Consider the following 21,085-nt stretch of genomic DNA (forward strand, 5'->3'; position numbering starts at 1 on the left):
ACCAGACAAATCCTTCCGGAAAAGTCTCTCTAATGCTTAAATTAATAACCGACGTTAAAATATTTTTTTTCCAGTAACTCATTTATCATTATTCACCAGCTGCACAATATATCCTCTTTACTGCGGCCATCGGCGGTTGTTTTGCACCACGTGGTCTGAGGCGCCTTTCCACGGTTCGCACGGCTGCCCCGTCGGAGGTTCGAGTCTTCCCTAGGGCATTGGTGTGTGTGTGTGTGTGTGTGTGTGTGTGTGTGTGTGTGTTTTGTCCTTAGTGTAAGTTAGTTTAAGTTGGATGGAGTAGTGTGTAAGGTTAGAGGCCGATGACCTCAGCAGTTTGGTCCCATAGGAACTTCCAATTACTTTGCACCTCAAACAGCAATACGCATCTACAGCTACTGTATTAGTGTCTCGTATCCTTCCAGATTGCCTGATTTAGTCCGATTACCCTGTATTACCCTCTTTTCACTTTTATTGACGTTCATCTGATATCACCTTATCAAGACATGGTAAACTCTGTTCAACTGATCTTCCAAGCTCTTTGCCGTCTCTGATAGAATTGGAATGTCAACGGCTAATGTCAAAGTTTTCATTCTTGCCTCTGAACTCTAATTCCTATTCGGAATTTTCTCTTACCTCCTTTACTGCTTGCGTTATTGGCGGATTTAATAAGATGAGAAATGGCTCAAATGTCGTGAAGTAACCACACTGTCGTGGTCTTCCAATCGGTCAGTTTTGTTTCCTATTAACGCACAGTATTTCTCAAAATTTTTCCATACGATATACCGGGTAAGAAAATTAAGGCAGGCCAAGCAAATATATCCAGAACCAGTAAATACACGGATATGTAATTTTCTCTAAGCTACAGCGGACAGTGTGGCGAATTTGATGACAAAACAAGTAATTTTTAACGCTTATACCTGCCGATTTATGGCAACAAACTCTCTAACGGAACAATATACATTTTCTGTGACTCTTGAAAGAGCGTTCGTTGAGGACTTCGGCGACATGACACGTGTTGAATTTGAATGTACCAGGATACCAGTGCTCCAAACCAAACGGCAATCCAGCGCTCGTCCAATGCATGTAAAAACTACTCAGGCTAACAAAAGAAATCTACATGCCAGCGATGATCATAGATCACTAATTGTCAAGAGCAGCCACAACTCATACCTGAGCGTAGGCGCGTAGGTACAGCTGAACTGGTCCAAGGGGAACAAGTTAAGGCCAGCGACGAAGAACCGTTTTCTGCTACCTCTAGAGTCAACGCGGGGGAGGGGGGGGGGGGGGGAGGGGCAGAGGAAGCTACTATCTAATTACCAGCAGGACCCAGAATGACCGAGGAACAATGTCGGCCGGCGAGCATTAGCCATTATGCTCCACTTTTTGGATGCTTTCATATTCGGAGTGAAGAAAAGACAGATCAAGCGACCCTCGGTAGAATATTATAACACTGGGACCGTCCACCAGTTATCCATCGCTGGTATATGGTGCCGCCAGCTGAATTGTGAATAATTCGGAAAGAAGTGGACATGTTGTAAGATGACATCACTGAAACTTCAGAGAGTCCTTTGTTCTCTCCTGTGGTCTTTGTGAAGAAGAGGGATGGCACAACGAGTTTCTGTGCCCACTACGACGACAGAGCAAATTAATGAATGAAGACGTCTACCCATTCTGGTACATTGATGGTACCCTAGACAGCTTGAGAGGAGCAAAGAATTTCTCAACTTTGGAGACAGGTTATTGGCAAATCGAGGTCCATGATGATAACTGGGGAAAGACTGCTTTTATAACTGCTGACAGCCTCCATGAGTTGAAAGTTTTGCAGTTTGGGCTATGTGGAGAAGATGATGTAATGACATCACTGACATCATTGAAACTTCAGAGTGTCCTTGGTCCTTTCATATGGTCCTTTTGAAAAAAAAAAAAAAGAATGGCACAACGAGTTTCTGTGCCGACTATTGAAGACAGGACAAATGAATTAATAAAGACGTCTACCCATTCTGGTACAATGATGATATCCTAGGCAGCTTGAGAGGAGTGGAGTACTTGTCAGCTGTGGACACGGTGACAGATACTGGAAAATTGAGGTCGACGTTGATAACTGGGAAAAGACTGCCTTCATATCTCCCTGACAGCCTCCATGAGTTGGAAGTTGTGCAAAATGGCTCTGAGGACTGTGGGACTTAACATCTGAGGTCACCAGTCCCCTAGACTTAGAACTACTTAAACCTAACGAACCTAAGGATATCACACGCATCCATGTCCAAGGCATGATTCGAACCTGCGACTGTAGCAGCAGCGCGGTTCCGGACTGAAGCCTCTAGAACCTCTGGGCCACATCGGCCGGCTGAAAGTTGTGCAGTTAGGCTACGTAACGCTGCAGCCACCATTCAAGAGTATGACGGAGAACCTGCTTCGACACCTTAAATGGATGATGTGTCTTTCCTATCTGGTCGACATTGTCGGTTTTTCGAAGACATCTGAAGAACATCTAAGCTGCCTGTCAGTCGTGTTCAGACTGCTGGCCTCCACCTGAATCCGAAAATGTGCCGCCCAAGAAACACAAATAGCGGGGAGCTTAGTGCTTGGAGCCCGTCCTGATCCAGAGAGAATGAGAGCAGTTACAGATGTTAAGATTCCTCGGTATGTCCACGACGGGATAAGTTTTTCGAGGATATGCTGGTGTTAGCCTACTGACGACTCTTAAAGGACTTCTGTACTAAGGCGCGTCCCTTGCAGGAACTACTACAATGAGACGCCAAAACTTTTTGGAATGAGGTTCTAAAAAGATTATTCTTTCTCCTAAAGGAGGCGCTAACATCTTTCCCAGTCCTAGCATTGCATGACGAGAATGCCAGAACAGAATTTCACACTAACGCTAGCCATCATGGGATGGGTGCAGTTCTTGTACAGATCCAGAAAATTGGTGAAAAGGTGATAGCTTATGTTTACAGAGTACTAAAAATGGCTCTAAGCACTATGGGACTTAACATCTGAGGTCATCAGTCCACTAGACTTAGAACTAATTAAACCTAACTAACCTGCGGACATCACACACATCCACGCCCGAAGCAGGATTCGAACCTGTGACCGTAGCTGCAGCGCGGTTCCGGACTGAAGCGCCTAGAACCACTGGGCCTCATACAGAGTACTCTCTAAGTCTGAGAGAAAGTACTCCATAACCTAGAAAGAGAGCCTTGCAATTCTCTGGACCAGTAACGAGTTCGAACTATATTTATTTGCAAAACCGTTCACCATTGTGACGGATGACCATTCTCTAAACTGGCTGACTAGCTTGAAGGGCCCATGAGGTCGACTGGCGATATGGGCACGGAGACCACAGGCATACGACGTCACAGCGGTTTACAGAAATGCACTGACTGCCTTTCAAGGAATCCTTTGTCGGAACACAGCAGCGTGAACAGAATCTCAGCCATAATTGCAGTAAACGACATTGGTGCTGAAAACGGGGAGAAAACCATAGAAGTCTTGAAGAATGAGAATTCGACCAAAGGAGGATTCCAATTAATAAACGAAATGTTGTGCACTCCTGGAAATTGAAATAAGAACACCGTGAATTCATTGTCCCAGGAAGGGGAAACTTTATTGACACATTCCTGGGGTCAGATACATCACATGATCACACTGACAGAACCACAGGCACATAGACACAGGCAACAGAGCATGCACAATGTCGGCACTAGTACAGTGTATATCCACCTTTCGCAGCAATGCAGGCTGCTATTCTCCCATGGAGACGATCGTAGAGATGCTGGATGTAGTCCTGTGGAACGGCTTGCCATGCCATTTCCACCTGGCGCCTCAGTTGGACCAGCGTTCGTGCTGGACGTGCAGACCGCGTGAGACGACGCTTCATCCAGTCCCAAACATGCTCAATGGGGGATAGATCCAGAGATCTTGCTGGCCAGGGTAGATGACTTACACCGTCTAGAGCACGTTGGGTGGCACGGGATACATGCGGACGTGCATTGTCCTGTTGGAACAGCAAGTTCCCTTGCCGGTCTAGGAATGGTAGAACGATGGGTTCGATGACGGTTTGGATGTACCGTGCACTATTCAGTGTCCCCTCGACGATCACCAGTGGTGTACGGCCAGTGTAGGAGATCGCTCCCCACACCATGATGCCGGGTGTTGGCCCTGTGTGCCTCGGTCGTATGCAGTCCTGATTGTGGCGCTCACCTGCACGGCGCCAAACACGCATACGACCATCATTGGCACCAAGGCAGAAGCGACTCTCATCGCTGAAGACGACACGTCTCCATTCGTCCCTCCATTCACGTCTGTCGCGACACCACTGGAGGCGGGCTGCACGATGTTGGGGCGTGAGCGGAAGACGGCCTAACGGTGTGCGGGACCGTAGCCCAGATTCATGGAGACGGTTGCGAATGGTCCTCGCCGATACCCCAGGAGCAACAGTGTCCCTAATTTGCTGGGAAGTGGCGGTGCGGTCCCCTACGGCACTGCGTAGGATCCTACGGTCTTGGCGTGCATCCGTGCGTCGCTGCGGTCCGGTCCCAGGTCGACGGGCACGTGCACCTTCCGCCGACCACTGGCGACAACATCGATGTACTGTGGAGACCTCACGCCCCACGTGTTGAGCAATTCGGCGGTACGTCCACCCGGCCTCCCGCATGCCCACTATACGCCCTCGCTCAAAGTCCGTCAACTGCACATACGGTTCACGTCCACGCTGTCGCGGCATGCTACCAGTGTTAAAGACTGCGATGGAGCTCCGTATGCCACGGCAAACTGGCTGACATTGACGGCGGCGGTGCACAAATGCTGCGCAGCTAGCGCCATTCGACGGCCAACACCGCGGTTCCTGGTTTGTCCGCTGTGCCGTGCGTGTGATAATTGCTTGTACAGCCCTCTCGCAGTGTCCGGAGCAAGTATGGTGGGTCTGACACACCGGTGTCAATGTGTTCTTTTTTCCATTTCCAGGAGTGTATAAGAGGAACTCTGATACGATGGGGCGAAAATGTTTGCTGATCATCCCAGCTAATCTTTGGCAAGCTAAGCCGAAGTTTTTCCGCGACACATCAAAATATGGTTACCTAGGAAAATTCTAGACAGAATCAGGTGGAGCCATCAATGGCCAGGTCTTGGCCGATCCATTAGACACTATATGAGAGCCTCTGTAGAGAATGCCAGTGATGGAAGCACCAGCCGCAACTAACTACAGGGCATCTGGTACCTATTCCACCTGCAGCAACACCATTCCAGTTGGAATCGACCTTCATGAGAAGTTCGTCATATACTTTGTAGAAGACGTCATTTTGAAGTACATGGCACCCTGTTTGATGATCTCTGATGGTGGAAAAGTTTTCCAATCAGGACTAGTATCAGAGGTAATTTCATGTTTCTAAATCACTCACAGGATGACAACACCCTAACATCCACAGACCAATGGTCTCACAGAAGTTTTAGTAAGACAGACAGATATACTCTCTATGCACGTTAATGTTGATGTTGATGTTGTAATTCATCCTATCATGACATTTGTATGCAACACAGTGACGCAAGACAAGAAGGCTTTACATTGTTCTTTCTGCTTCATGGTTCTTAGGCAGAGACGACAAGTGAACACTGTTTCCGTGTTAACCAGACGATACACTCAGGTTGACTACGTGAAACACCTCATTACCAGGACCGTCTGCCCCTAGCAGCTGAGTGGTCAGCGTGACAGAATGTCAATCCTCAGGGCCCGGGTTCCATTCCCGGCTGGGTCGGAGATTTTCTCCGCTCAGGGACTGGATGTTCTGTTGTCCTAATCATCAACATTTCATACCCTTCGACGCGCAAGTCACCGAAGTGACGTCAAATCGAAAGACTTGCACCTGACGAACGGTCCACCCGACGGGAGGCCCTAGTCACATGACATTTACATTTATTTACCAGGACCAAAGAAAGAAGGCAACTGACTCACTTATGGACCCTGGACGCCCAAGAAAAGACCAAGAGCACTATAACGCTAAACACCGGCCACTGAGATAAGGTCCAAGATATTTGGTGTGGAATTTTACGCCAGTGCGGGAACTGGGACTGTCGGAAGAGTTACTAAAGCGCTACCTTGGGCTGTATCGCATCCTTCGTCGCTTGTCGGAGGCCACTTATTGAAGTCAAAGGTTATTACCCTTTCTGAAGACGACAACAGAGCAGATGCATTGCCCGTGTCTTTCGTATGAAGCCGTACTACACTCCTGAAGTGCAGATTGACAATGTGAGCTTCTTATTCCAGGAAACTGAAGGCATTCTCGACGATCATGAAGTTTCGATTGGAAGGGTACCTTTGATGCTGGTCATATTGAAGAGGATGTGACAACACGATCAGAACTTCAGGGTCTGCCAACACTCCCATCCAGAGGACCACTGATAAGATCTAGATCCAGGGTGTCGTCATCCGCTCCAATGAGGACATCTAGAACAGTGATTCGCTCTTTCTCCAGGAGAGTGAGCAATGCCATGGCCTTTGCTGCGTCAGGTGTGGTGCAGTGGTTAAGGTCGTTGGCTGGTGTGCTGCTGGTTGCCAATTCAAACCCGACTACCCACAGTTGTTTACAATTTAGTATTTGTCACTTCTTGGGGATTCTCACATCTTTTTATGTTTGTGATATTTGCGTATTCTGGAATATTATAGCTGAATTCTTCGTCCAGAAGAACTGTCCCTGTCCCTGTCCCTGTCCCTGTCCGTTCCTGTTCCTGTCCGTTCCTGTTCCTGTTCGGACTGTACGTCGACGTTCCTAATAAATGTACTTTCAGTGCTAAGTGTTGTATTTTGTTGACGAGCCTGCTCTCGGATTTGGATTTGACTGTGGTTATGATGACAATATCCCTAAAACGTTTTCTATTGCTCGAAGTTATGCTATATGTAGCTTTTGCTTAATAGCCTGTAATTTATCTTCAATTCATTATGTCTATACATGCAAATGTGTGTTGTTACTTACATGCCACACGTTTACTTTGTCGTGTGTGGCTTGTGTGAATGTTTCTTGTAACTATGCAGCATACGGTTTGTTTTTTTTATTTTCCTCGAGTATTACACGTGTAAGCCATTTCAACGGTAGTTTCATTATTAAACATTTATGAGTTGTGTGGTCCCCACATAGTACCATTCTCTGAAGCACTTTGAAAGATATCCATCAGATGTCTTTCATGGAATTTAACCTTTCTTTGTCATCGTTTCTACCCCTCGCTAGTCAGTTGTTCCAGTAGCAGCCCTCAGATAAGGTGGTGTGTGTTGATTTGTTCATTTCATTCATATAAAAAGTATCTGCATTATTGCTACCCTCCATATGATGTGTGAACGTAGGCTTCATAGGGTGGATGAACGTTTTTTCATTTCTACTTTCGAGCTTCCGTGTCTCTGCAGAGATTAATGCATTTTAAAATATGTTTGAGCCTGTTTTCTTTGGGTGAAGGAAAGCATGTTCTGCTAAGACGGTTTGCCGTTCCTAGAACATTATCGCGGGCACAGAGAAGTTACCTGTACAGCTTGTTGGGGGATGTAGACAGTGGGTGTTCCAAGAAGTCGGTCAGGGCGCACTAACCGAATTTCAGGCAATTTTTACCCTCCACAGCCGTGGGCGGCTAGGAAGCCGAAATCTCTTGGAAACGGCACTTGCGGCGTGGGGACTGGATAAGACAGAGGTGGATGTACACCACTCTTCATTTGGTGTCTTGTGGGTATTCGAATTCTTACTTCAGTGCGTGATGAAGTTGTTCAATCATTTTTATTTCATTGCTTAAATTTTATTCGAGGATTGTGTGTTTAGATGTGTACAAATCAGACATTTAGGAGAAATTTTGGTTTTTTCACGTGATTGCTTTTTGTGGTGATCGCACAAAGGAAGTGGGCATGTGTGTAACGTTTATGGCAATAAAGCCACTCTTAGACTTAATTCATAGGAATAATTAACGAGAACTAATGCGCTTCTCGCGATTTCGTAAGAGATAGTTTTTTTTGTGTTACCGGACTTCGAAATTGGAAGTCTTCACGCTTTTGTACGGCAGTTGGCAACGTGTGCCACAGTACACATTACAATGAATGAGGACCAATTGTTAACAGAGCTTTCGACTACTCAGATTATGCGTACAGTACGAACTATTGTGCATTTTGTATCGGAATTTTAGTTGGTTTCTTTGTGATAGTGCAGTGATGAACGGCCACGCGTCCCTCAGACAATTCACCGGCTTCCACATTACCAACTGTGGCATAGGATACTTTCTCGTGGTTATCCATCAGTTGTGTGCTATACTAAGAGTTATCGATCAGTTGTGTGCAATACTGAGAGATGCTTAAACCCGCGGTTTGCTGAGACATAACAGTTATCGGGAACTTAGAACTTTCCATTTGGTGATGTGGTAGGTACTCTCTGTCCTCGTTTGATAATACTGCATGCCGTAGAACTATAATGGAGTAGTTATCCCGAATCATTCACTGAATACGTATTCCTTGCCCCAGTACCCTGATAATGCTCTAGGTGGTCGTCGTATTCGTGTCCAGAAGTAACATGTGCCACTCCCATATGCAACGTTGTGTTATTGTAAATTAATATCGGCAATCAGTTTTGTTTCTTTTAAAATGTGTGTTAATGGTCTAACGTATCGTGTTCACGTAAGAATGAATAAACCGCAGGTGTAGGTTCACGATAAACCCTGTATGCTATTTCACGGTTCCCTAATCCTATCACTATCCAACTTTAATAATTTGAATATTGAATCCCGACTTATTTGAGTATGTATTTGATTCTGGTACAGTCAAGTTTATGTATGGATACCGATGATCATCCAAGTAAATTACCGCAGAGCTATCCTCAGAGGCCACGAAGAGTTATAATCAAAATTGTTTCCCTTGTAGGTCGTCAGTCAAATACCTATCCTCGATAGCTTGTTCTCGTAACCCTTCCTTTCATATTCGTGGAAGTAATTTAGATGAAGTTGAAATTCACGAGCAACCACAGTGCGTTCGCCTTTTACTTATACACGGCTGTGTGTTTTCCTGGCAACCCTTTCTTTTATATATAGCGATCCTGCTACTCCCACAATAAGCGGATAGTTTATACGTAACGATCCCGTCGTAGCAGGTAGGTTATACATACAGATACCGCCATAGCAGATACGTTATGATTTCGTCTTCAGAATGACAATATAATCACTGAAAGTGAAGCGAGGCTAAGGAAATAGTTGCCATGTGAAAATAATGTGATGTAACGGTGCTGGGCGTGTGTAACTTAAACACTTATTTCCAAGCCAAAAAGTATCAATGAAGTAATGCTTGAAACAGTAACAACATTTTCATTCAAAAGATATCAGACCAAATTTCGTTTCAGTTATACACCTGAAACTGAGCCGATAACAGAACTCTGTGCTCGTGTGGAATTTATGTTCTTGTAATCTTCATTTTGAACTTCGTTTTAGCATAGCTATCCACAGAAGTGTATCCTATGCAAACTCATTTTCTGCGTAACTACTTCACCTTACATACAAAAATACACATACGGTGCTGTTGGCTGAAGAGAACAGTGTCATTCGGTAAATAAAGTAGTATGCCATCTGAAATTACTAACTTTGCTCCACCAGTGAGATACCAGTTGTCCTCCGGTTCGAGGGCATCTTGGCGAAGTAAGAGACGTGGAATAAAGGGAAAGAGGGTGCAAGGTGTGGACCAAGATGATAAAGTAATGAAAACTGCCTCTTCTTTCAAAAGTAAGCAATATATTTTCATTAAGCTCTCACATAAAATATATTTACACATTTCATTTACAGGCAGACAAATTTAAAACATCTGTAATACGTAATATCTGTATAATTATTGTGTTTTGAGAACATGAATCAACTTTACATCTTCACACTTGCGCCAATACTCATTTCTTTGAGGGAACAGAAAATTTAAAACAAGAAGCAGAAGTTAACATTAAATGACGGCATTCCGCTTAATCCTCCTTGTGCTCGTCAACACTTAGTAACTTCGTTCTGAGACAACTCGAATTACTGTATAATTGAACAAACTAAAGAGTTTCGAGATGGGAAATGTACATCAAAACGGCATCTTCCATTCACAGTTTCCACAAAAGACGAACAAATCTCTATGACACTGTGAATTATCATTTTGACAGAGTTTTTTTTTTTGGTGATCATTCAAAATGAATAGAATCCAAAGGTGGGAGGTAACAATGCACAGAAATATTACATTAATAATTTTTTTAAAAAAGCAGAAATAGTAGTTGACACTTTGTATCTTCATTTTAAGATTACTCTTCATACGACTAATTTTTAAAAAATGAGGGACAAGGTACGATAAAATGGAAGTACTTAATTTACATTTTCCATAAAATATGGGCGAATCTGGGATATAATTTGTATATTCCTTTTGATACAACTCATCAGTTCCTTTTTGTCGGGCAAGCTAAAAAATATTGGAAGGTACAATGTGAAATGTATTTACTCGAAGCATGGTCAATACGCTGAGACCATAGGAGCCCTCATTCTGAGACAACTCGTCATTTCTCCAGGGTTCGGCAGTTTATATAAACGCTGGAAGAGAGAACATACTACAAACAATAAATGTTCCCTATCCACAAATTTTTTGTTATCTTTTGGGAAAACTTGCCATTTTTTCAGAAGGGAGTGTGGGGCAAGAGTGCAGTCGAGGAGAAAACAAAGAGAGTCCATTTGTTACACAGTATGTAACACTACCAAGTAAACAGTCTTATGGCACTTACTCGTACTCTCACAACCAGCTTACAACTAAACTATACTATAGTATAATAATAATAATAATAATAATAGTGGACTACTCTAGCTGACTCTAGAAGCGCCGCGAGGGCCAAAGAGGTGCGGGGTGGGGTGGGGACGGCGCCCACTGGTCTGACATGACACACACAACGACGCCCCGTGGGGCCAACAAATAAATAACGCTCGGCCCTTGGTCGCTCAGTCTTCTTTGGTTGTGGTAACGGCGGCCGGCCCTTCGCCAGCCCTCGGACGGCCCTTCCACGCCGCAGGACTCGGACCACGCCCTTCGCAGAATGTCCTTGCGAGCTCACAGCTACGGACGGCTGTACTCGCGAGTAACGACTACATAAAACAAACTCGCTCGCTGTCTAGGAAAATATTAAAAAGTCTTCGAAGTGTTAATTGAAGATAAAAAATACTTTGCCTTCGCTTTTTAAAAATAACATTTCCCTTTTTTCTTTTTTAAAAAAAACAGCCTTATATGAACTTTGGTTAGTCGTAGTTATGCGTATAATGTATGTAGGTGTGTGTTTTCAGGTAGAGATGAGCAATACTGTGGGAAGCCTCTGAGTTGCGGTGTGGGCGGCGCCGTCTCAGCCGTGTGGGCGGCGGTGCCTGCGCGCACACTGCGTCCGGCAGCACTCTCGCTCCTCCGCCTCCTCCTCGGGGATGGCGGGGGCGGCACCGGGGGCGGCGGACGCTTCCTGGAGGCGCGCGCACGTCGCCGCCTTGCACAACTTGCGCTGGCACTGGATGTGGCCAGCCTGAAACAGATGAGAGGAGTTTGTTTTTATGCAGCACTGGTGAGTCTGCAAACTCTACATTCCGTTTTCACACATGCCTGCAGGCGTACAGTCTTATAACCTCATTGACTTGGGATGTCAGGCCGTTATTGCTTTTCACTGAGGTGACAAAAGTTCATGAATGGTCGAAAACGATCTCCAAGTAGCCTAACATGACCATTTCCAGTCAATGATCGGCTCAGTTGGACCAGAGGACCGAATCCATTCCACAGCTCACTGGGTTATGGAGCCACAGTCAGCTTGCACAGTGGTCCATGGCTTTGTGGGGTCTCCACCACAGTCGAACCCCACCATCAGCTACCACCGAGTGAAATCGGGACTCATCTGACCGCGTCGCGGTTTTCCAGTCGTCTAGGGTCCAATCGATATGGTCACGAGCCAAGGAGGAGGAGGAGGAGGAGGAGGAGGAGCAGATTAGTGTTTAACGTCCCGTCGACAACGAGGTCATTAGAGACGGAGCGCAAGCTCGGGTGAGGGAAGGATGGGAAAGGAAATCGTCCGTGCCCTGTCAAAGGAACCATCCCGGCATTTGCCTGAAGCGATTTAGGGAAATCACGGAAAACTTAAATCAGGATGGCCGGAGACGGAATGAATCGTCGTCCTCCCGAATGCGAGTCCAGTGTGCTAACCACTGCGCCACCTCATCTACATCTACATCTACATGATTACTCTGCAATTCACATTTAACTGCTTGGCAGAGGGTTAATCGAAACACAATCATACTATCTCTCTACCATTCCACTCCCGAACAGCGCGCGGGAGAAACGAACACCTAAACCTTTCTGTTCGAGCTCTGATTTCTCTTATTTTATTTTGATGATCATTCCTACCTATGTAAGTTGGGCTCAGCAAAATATTTTCGCATTCGGAAGAGAAAGTTGGTGACAAATTTCGTAAATAGATCTCGCCGCGACGAAAAACGTCTTTGCTTTAATGACTTCCATCCCAACTCGCGTATCATATCTGCCACACCCTCTCCCCTATTACGTGATAATACAAAACGAGCTGCCCTTTTTTGCACCCTTTCGATGTCCTCCGTCAATCCCACCTGGTAAGGACCCCACACCGCGCAGCAATATTTTAACAGAGGACGAACGAGTGTAGTGTAAGCTGTCTCTTTAGTGGACTTGTTGCATCTTCTAAGTGTCCTGCCAATGAAACGCAACCTTTGGCTCGCCTTCCCCACAATATTATCTATGTGGTCTTTCCAACTGAAGTTGTTCGTAATTTTAACACCCAGGTACTTAGTTGAATTGCCAGCCTTGAGAATTGTACTATTTATCGTGTAATCGAATTCCAACGGATTTCTTTTGGAACTCACGTGGATCACCTCACACTTTTCGTTACTTAGCGTCAACGGCCACCTGCCACACCATACAGCAATCTTTTCTAAATCGCTTTGCAACTGATACTGGTCTTCGGATGATCTTACTAGACGGTAAATTACAGCATCATCTGCGAATAACCTAAGAGAACTGCTCAGATTGTCACCCAGGTCATTTATATAAATCAGGAACAGCAGAGGTCCCAGGACGCTTCCCTGGGGAACACCTGATATCACTTCAGTTTTACTCGATGATTTGCCGTCTATTACTACGAACTGCGACCTTCCTGACAGGAAATCACGAATCCAGTCGCACAACTGAGACGATACCCCATAGGCCCGCAGCTTGATTAGAAGTCGCTTGTGAGGAACGGTGTCAAAAGCTTTCCGAAAATCTAAAAATACGGAATCAACCTGAGATCCCCTGTCGATAGAGGCCATTACTTCGTGCGAATAAAGAGCTAGCTGCGTTGCACGAGAACGATATTTTCTGAAACCATGCTGATTACGTATCGGTACGAGCCAAGGAGGGGCGCTGCGGGCGATGTCGTGCTGTTAGCAAAGGCACTCGTGACGATCGTCTGCTGCCAAAGCCAATTAACGCCAAATTTCGCCGCACTGTCCTAACAGATACGTTCGTCGATCGTCCCACATCGATTCCTGCGGCTATTTTACGCAGAGCCGCTTGTCTTTCAGCACTGACAATTCTACGCCGACGCCGCTGCTCTCTGTCGTTAAGTGAAGGCCATCGGCCACTGCGTAATGCCTGAAATCTGATATTCTTGGCACAGTCTTGACACTATAGATCCCACAATGTTGAATTACCTAACGATTTCCGAAAGTGAATGTCTTACGCGTCTAGATCCAAGTAGAATTCCATGTTCAAAGTCTGTTAATTCCCGACGTTCGGGCATAATCACGTCGGAAACCTTTCCACATGAATCACCTGAGTACGAACGACAGCTCCGTCTTGTGTAAGCGATACTACCGCCATCCGTATATTTCATGACTTTTATCACCTCAGAAGGGAACCTCCCCATCGCACCCCCCTCAGATTTAGTTATAAGTTGGCACAGTGGATAGGCCTTGAAAAACCGAACACAGATCAATCGAGAAAACAGGAAGAAGTTGTGTGGAACTATAAAAAAATAAGCAAAATATACAAACTGAGAAGTCCATGGGCAAAATAGGCAACATCAAGGATAATGTGAGCACTGCAGCGTTGTGGTCCAGTGGTTAGCGTGAGCAGCTGCAGAACGAAAGGTCCTTGGTTTGAATCTTCCCTCGAGTGAAAAGTTTAATTTCTTATATAATCAACTTCGCTCTCCAAATTTCCAGGACATGTTCAGATTTGCTTGGACATATGCAGGATTTGACGGTCTACACACAGAAAAATTTGAAAACGTTAAAATCGTTTGTTTTGACAGAGCACAGGGAAAACTGTGCGACTGTGAAACGGTTACATTCATTTGTTGCAGTTTATGTGACAAACTCTTACGTTTTCATCACTTTTTTTGGGAGTGATTATCACATCCACAAGAACCTAAATCGGGCAAGGTAGAAGAATCTTTTTACCCATTCGCCAAGTGTACAAGTTAGGTGGGTCGACAATGTATTCCTGTCATGTGACGCACATGCCGTCAGCAGTGTCGTATAGAATATATTAGACGTGTTTTCCTGTGGAGGAATCGGTTGACCTATGACCTTGCGATCAAATGTTTTCGGTTCTCATTGGAGTGACACGTCCTTTCGTCTACAAATCGCACGGTTTTGCGGTGCGGTCGCAAATCACAGACACTAAACTTATTACAGTGAACAGAGACGTCAATGAACGAATGGACAGATCATAACTTTGCAAAAATAAAGAAAGTAAAATTTTCACTTCAGGGAAGACTTGAACCAAGGACCTCTCGGTGCGCAGCTGCTCACGCTAACCACGGGACCACGGCGCTCCTTAACTCACCCTCTCCTTGATGTTGCCTATCTTGCGCATGGACTACTCAGTTTGTACATTTTGCTTATTTTTTTCATAGTTCTACACAACTTCTTCCTGTTTTCTCGATTGATCTGTGTTCAGTTTTTCAAGGCCTATCCACTGTGCCAAATTGTAACCTAATCTGAGGGGGGTGCAATGGGGAGGTTCCCTTGTCAGTGTATGTAACGACACAGCATGAGTAGTATACTTCACCTGCTCAGGTGCGCAAATGTTATATTTGTACATTCTGGTCCGCAGCTAGTGGTCTCGCGGTCGCCTTCTCGCTTCCCGAGCACGGGGTTCCGGGCTCGATCCCCGGCGCGGTCAGGCATTTTCACCTGCCTCGACATGACTGGGTGTGTGTCGTCCTCGTAATTTCATCATCATTCATGAAAGTGGCGAGATTGGACTGAGCAATGGTTGGGACTTTGTACGGGCGCTGATAACCGCGTAGTTGAGCGCCCCACAAACCAAACATCATCATCATCATCATCTGATTCTGTATTTTTGTATTCGTACGCGAATGCACCTCGATATGCTTAGTTTTATGTCTGAAGGTGGTCATCGTTGACTAGAGTTAATAACCCGAATGATAAACATTTTGGTCCGTGACGGGATTCATATTAAAACGAAAATGAGCCAAGCTCATAAGTAGCAATGTCAATGCCATTTTCAAATAGGAGACCATTTGGTATGTTAAATGATTTATTTGTGAGTTTCATGTTACAAATGACACAGAAAACGTTGCCAGTGGCATATATGGCAAATGTGAGGCCAGGTGGTGTGACAGGTTCTCTACGAAGGTTAAGATTCCGCGGGGCGTCCTTGTAGGCCTACGCAGCAAATCAGAAGCTGCGCAATTGTGGCGCCAGCACTCCAAACTGCTGGCTTCTGTTTTCCCCTCCGCGATAAGCGCTCTACATTTAGAGAAGAAACACTCATGTTAACTGCCACCGTTGTAAGTACAGCGCTAGATAAAGTTATCTCCACGATCTTAATGTTACTGATCCTTAATTTCTGTAATCAGCTCCCTATATCTGCTGTGTATCTGCCTCTCGTAAGTAATGCTCTCCCCAGCCGCTACGGCAACAACAGAGATTTGTGTCAGAAAATAGCAGACGGAAAATAATAATGTACCTAACGTCAAAACGTGAGGTCACAATAGGAAGGAAGTCCGACTTTTAGATGAGAGAGAGAGAGAGAGACTTCAGTTGGATACTCGAACAGACGAAGAAAACTGTTTTCATATTCAAATTTACAGGTGTCAATTTTGACACATAACTGAGGAAGATATTTTCGAAACCGTATGCCTGAAGCGTAAAATTGTGTGAGAATGAAACGTGGACTGTGGGGATGCCAGATAGAAAGAAACATGAAACATTTGAAATATGGTGCAACAGAAGGTGCTTAGATAATGTATGAAATGAAGAGCTTCCTGAAATCGTAGACTATTGCCAGAAAAAGAAGTAGACAGAAAGAAATTTGAGAGAGCATTCACGAATGATCAGCTTGGCAGTGGGAAGAATAGCAGAGAGGAAGAACTGCGACATACGAAGATATATAAGACACATTCAGTGACATGATATGAATGGAAATAATGTAGTTGATATCATTCAAGATGCAATGACTTGAACTGATATCAGTCTAGTAATGCTCAGAGATAGTGAATTCTCCCCCCCCCCCCCCCCCTCCGCATTTCAGAAACATCCTCGTTGCTACTTTGCTGCTCACCCGCCTTTGTAGAGCACATTAAAGATGTTCAGAGCCGAACTGTGACGAGAATCATAGACCCTACAGGTAGGCTATGCTACTGCCCTAGCCCCCGCTAGCAGGTATGTGCCTTCAGAGAGGTGTCGGAAGGTTGCCTACTTGCAGCACCTAGTATTCCATAACCGATTGTGCCTGTACAGGCACACTGTTAAAGTGCTCAACAAATGTTAACTACAGGCACCGAGGATGATCTTGACCGTTGGCTATTTTACTCGTGCACGTTCAGTGTCGCACGTATTCATGATCACCACACAGAAGGGTGCAAAACGGGAGGGCTGAAAAAGCGTAAGCACATGTTGATGCTTCAGATCGCACTCAGATTTCACCGAATGGTTTTGAGCGGTCGCTAGTGGTTCCAGCCCGTACACCAGATCAAAAATCGCGGTTACAATGTTACCCAAAGGGGTGCGATAAAGGCACACGAATTCCTTAAAGAACGGTTGAATCGTCTTGGGAGTGGGGTTATCCACAATGTCAAAGGTTGTCAGAAACGTCCTCCTGTTACTCATTGCACTGCGAACTGTCGTTTTTGACCAAGAAATGTGTAGGAATCGACGCCAAAGTAAAGAGGTAATTTCACTGACACCACCTCCTTAGGCATTTCCGTATCGATTCAGAGCGGCGGTATGACAAATGTTTTCATCAGCCACTCATAAGAAAACGGCGTGATTTCAACACTGGGCGACGTGCTTCTGACCTCCATCACAGATGCGTCAGAAGAAGGGGTGAAATGTGGGCAAAGATGCGTGTGTGATTACCTTTCCATAGTGTGATATATCCATGGTAGTGATGGGCAGAAATGTGCTCAAATTTGACGCCACCTTACATATCACATGAGGCTTTGAGCTCTGGCCTTTATTTCGGATGTGCCGGAACCTCGCTGTCTGAAGTCCGAGGTTGCGTCGCAAGGCGCCACGCTTCTGCACCCTTACGGAGGAAGGCTGTGGGCACCTTTGAGCGAAATTTCAAAATTCTTCGTCGCAGTGGGAGACAATGACGGAGATTCAAACAATTGATCATTTAATTGTGTTTTGCAATGTAATTACGTAACTTAATTTTGTCGAAGATAACTCTGTCTTACCCGCCAGGTTAGCCGAGAGCGCTAACGCGCTGCTTCCTGGACTCGGTTAGGCGCGCAGGCCCCGGATCGAATCCGCACGCCGGATTAACGACGAGGGCCGGTGTGCCGGCCAGCCTGAATGCGGTTTTTAGGCGGTTTTCCACATCCTTCTAGGTGAATACCGGGCTGGTCCCCACGTCCCGCCTCAGTTACACGACTCACAGACATTTGAAACACATCCGCACTTTTTCATGATGTACACTAGACGCAGACAGATGGGGTACTCTGATTCTGTCCCGGGGGGGTATGCCAGGAAGGGCATCCGGCCACCACTTCAAATTAACATGCCACATCCGATTAAAACCGCGCCAACCCCGCGCAAATGCGGGACAAAGGCGCAAGCGATAGACAGATAGATAGATGGATAAACAGACTGTCTCTTGTGTATTCGTACAGTGAGGTCGGCCTAAGTCCGCTGTAAAGTAGGTACCGTCTATGATTTAGGTCCCATATATCCTGTGGCAGAATTTGTGTTTGTAATGTTATGAAGTGCCAATGAAACCATGACTCAGATCTGAGGGCTTGCTGAGATAGCCTAATGTTTAAGATGGTTGCTCACTGTAGCCAAGAGATCTGGGTTCGAGTCCTGGTTGAGCACAAAATTACGCTGCTTCAGATATACAAACTGATGGCGTTAAAAGTGTAAGTGGAATCTGTGTGGTCGTGAGCAGAGTATGTTGTTGGAATGAGCGCACCAGGAGACACACGCGGCTCACCTTGCAACGGCACGTGACGCACTTCTCTACGCCGAACGGCTGGATGCGCGGGTGCCAGCTGCGGCCGTCCTCGAACACCTGGTGCGGGGCGCGGCAGCCGCCGGCGGCCAGCACGGCCTGCGGGTCGGGCTCCGGCTCGCGCTCCGCCCCCGCCACCGCCCCCGCGCCGCCCGGCTCGTCGTCAGCAGTGTCCGCCGGCGGGCAGACGCGGCAGCAGGCGCGGGGGTCCGGCCTGACGGGCCGCCGGCCGCCGCAGTCGAGCGCGGGGCAGCGCCGCCTCCAGAAGCGCACCTGCAGCGTCACCGCCTGCAACACAGCGCAGCCGTGACGGCCTGAGCGGCTAACACGCGCACAGCTGTCCGTCTAGCGCCTTCTAGACGCAACAAAAATTTGATTACATATACTGGGTGAAACATATTTAAACCGACAAACTCTGGGAGGTTGTAGGGGACATTAAAACAAATATTTTTCCCTAATGTCATTTTTTCCTATGAAGAGTATTTAAACCGGTGGATGCCGTATTACGCTCTTCAGTTGTTAGAGGGCATATTACACTCTTCAGTTGTAGGCAACTGCTGTCCACCAGTGTAGTAGTGCATTGTCTCTGTTTAGTAATGGATCGATACACCTGGAGTGTGTACACTGTGTAAGTAGGCTGTTTAGGTTCTTTATTGGTAACGCCACCTCAATATGAAAATCACTGGCTGTGCTGTGTGCAGTCTGTGTCTGCTTTGCATTGTTGTAATACTCGCCATTGTAGTGTTAGGCAGCTGGCTGTGAACAGCGCGTAGCGTTGCGCAGTTGGAGGTGAGCCGCCAGCAGTGGTGGATGTGGGGAGAGAGATGGCGGAGTTTTGAAATTTGTCATGAACTGCTATATTTATATATGATGATATCAAGGTAAATACATTGTTTGTTCTCTATTAATATCTTTCATTTGCTAACTATCCCTATCAGTAGTTAGTGCCTTCCATAGTTTGAATCTTTTATTTAGCTGGCAGTAGTGGCGCTCGCTGTATTGCAGTAGCTTGAGCAGCGAAGATTTTTGTGAGGTAAGTGATTTGTGAAAGGTATAGTTTAATGTTAGTCAGGGCCATTCTTTTGTAGGGAATTTTGAAAGTCAGATTGCGTTGCGCTAACAAAATATTGTGTGTCAGTTTAAGCACAGTCATGTATAATTTTTCAAAGGGGACGTTTCAACTGATATGGTTGGTGCGTATTACGTAGCGCACCACAACGGACGAGCTGCACAGCGGGTTTAGCAACAACAATATCCTAATCGCCGTATCCCGCATCATACGACCTTTGCTGCTGTGTACCAACGTCTGCGTGAGACCGGGTCATTTAGCAGATTACCTCGATAGGGACTCTGTCGCACGGTAAGAACGCTGCAATTTGAGGAAGCAGCATGTGGAGTGGTATCCTTCAATCAGCACTCGTGCAATTGCACGTAACATGGGGACGAATCAGACGAATGTAAGAACAGCCCTTCGAGAGCAATTGTTACGTCCATTTCACTTACAGCGTGTCCACAACCTGGAACCAGTTGATTATCCACCCAGAGCACAGTTTTCGCAGTGGTACTTTGAACAGTGTTAAATTCATCCTACATTTCCATCCTCTGTGTTGTTTACCGATGAAGCAACGTTCGGGCGTGATGGAGTCTTCAACATGCACAATTCGCATGTCTGGAGTGAGGATAACCCACATGCCACAGTTACTAGCGCTCATCAAGTGCGGTTTTTCGTTAATGTGTGGGTCGGTATTGTTGGGGACTGTTTAACTGGGCCGTATCTGCTACCTAGCCCATTAAATGGCAGACTCTATTACAATTTTCTCGCCAGAGCATTGCCAGAATTGCTGGAAAACGTCCCGGTCCCTACAAGACAACGCATGTGGTTCCAACATGACGGGGCGCCGGCACATTTCAGTCGTCGTGTGCGTCGATTCTTGAACCGACGGTTCCCGGAAACGTGGATTGGCAGAGGTGGTCCTGTACCATGGCCTGCTCGATCCCCCAATATGTCACCTCTGGACTTTTTTGTTGTTTTAATTAATTTGTCGCCAGAGAAATCTTCCTCTACCGGTTTAAATACTCCTCATAGGAAAAAATGACATTAGGGAAAAATATTTGTTTTGATGAACCCTACAACCTCCCAGAGTTTGTCGGTTTAAATACTTCTAACCCTGTATAGCTCAGTATATGTACCTGTAAAATTAGCAGGCCCTGGACCGAAGTGAGCCAAATTTGACACACAAACTCTTTGCCCCATGAGTACAAATACAGCAGGTTTTATAACGCCCTAGCTCCAATATTTACAGGGATATAGACATGCATGTTTTTTAGGTTCCTTGCTGTATAGGCTATCCTGCACAACGTGTGTATTGTGTGGGAGTAATAACGACCATCCTTATCGACCTACTTTGCCAGGCAGCTCCCTCTGTCCCTACCCATCCCCTCATGCCTTCTCTCTCCCTGTCCATTACCTCCTGCCTTCCTTTTCTCTCCACCTTCTTCTCTATCTACCACAATCCCTGACATGCCCATCCACATGTGTAGCGCCTGTAAAAGATGTTGACATAAAACAGGCTGGTATTACTCCCACAACATGCATCTCATGTA

General features: G+C 46.0%; 1 protein-coding gene across 1 annotated transcript in view; it reads right to left on the minus strand.

Annotated features, from left to right (window-relative positions):
- Positions 1 to 9,715: 9,715 nt before the first annotated feature.
- The window catches only part of LOC124606569 (dorsal-ventral patterning protein Sog), a 491,731-nt gene continuing 480,361 nt past the window's right edge, over positions 9,716 to 21,085 (minus strand). Inside the window, exons 14-15 of the mRNA XM_047138553.1 lie at positions 18,464 to 18,769; positions 9,716 to 11,519 (exon numbers count right to left, since the gene is read on the minus strand). Coding sequence (XP_046994509.1) covers positions 11,349 to 11,519; positions 18,464 to 18,769 — 477 coding nt within the window. The 3' untranslated portion in view covers positions 9,716 to 11,348. The remainder of the gene's footprint in view (positions 11,520 to 18,463; positions 18,770 to 21,085) is intronic.

The sequence above is a fragment of the Schistocerca americana genome, chromosome 3 (genome assembly GCF_021461395.2).
Source record: "Schistocerca americana isolate TAMUIC-IGC-003095 chromosome 3, iqSchAmer2.1, whole genome shotgun sequence".
NCBI lineage: Eukaryota > Metazoa > Arthropoda > Insecta > Orthoptera > Acrididae > Schistocerca > Schistocerca americana.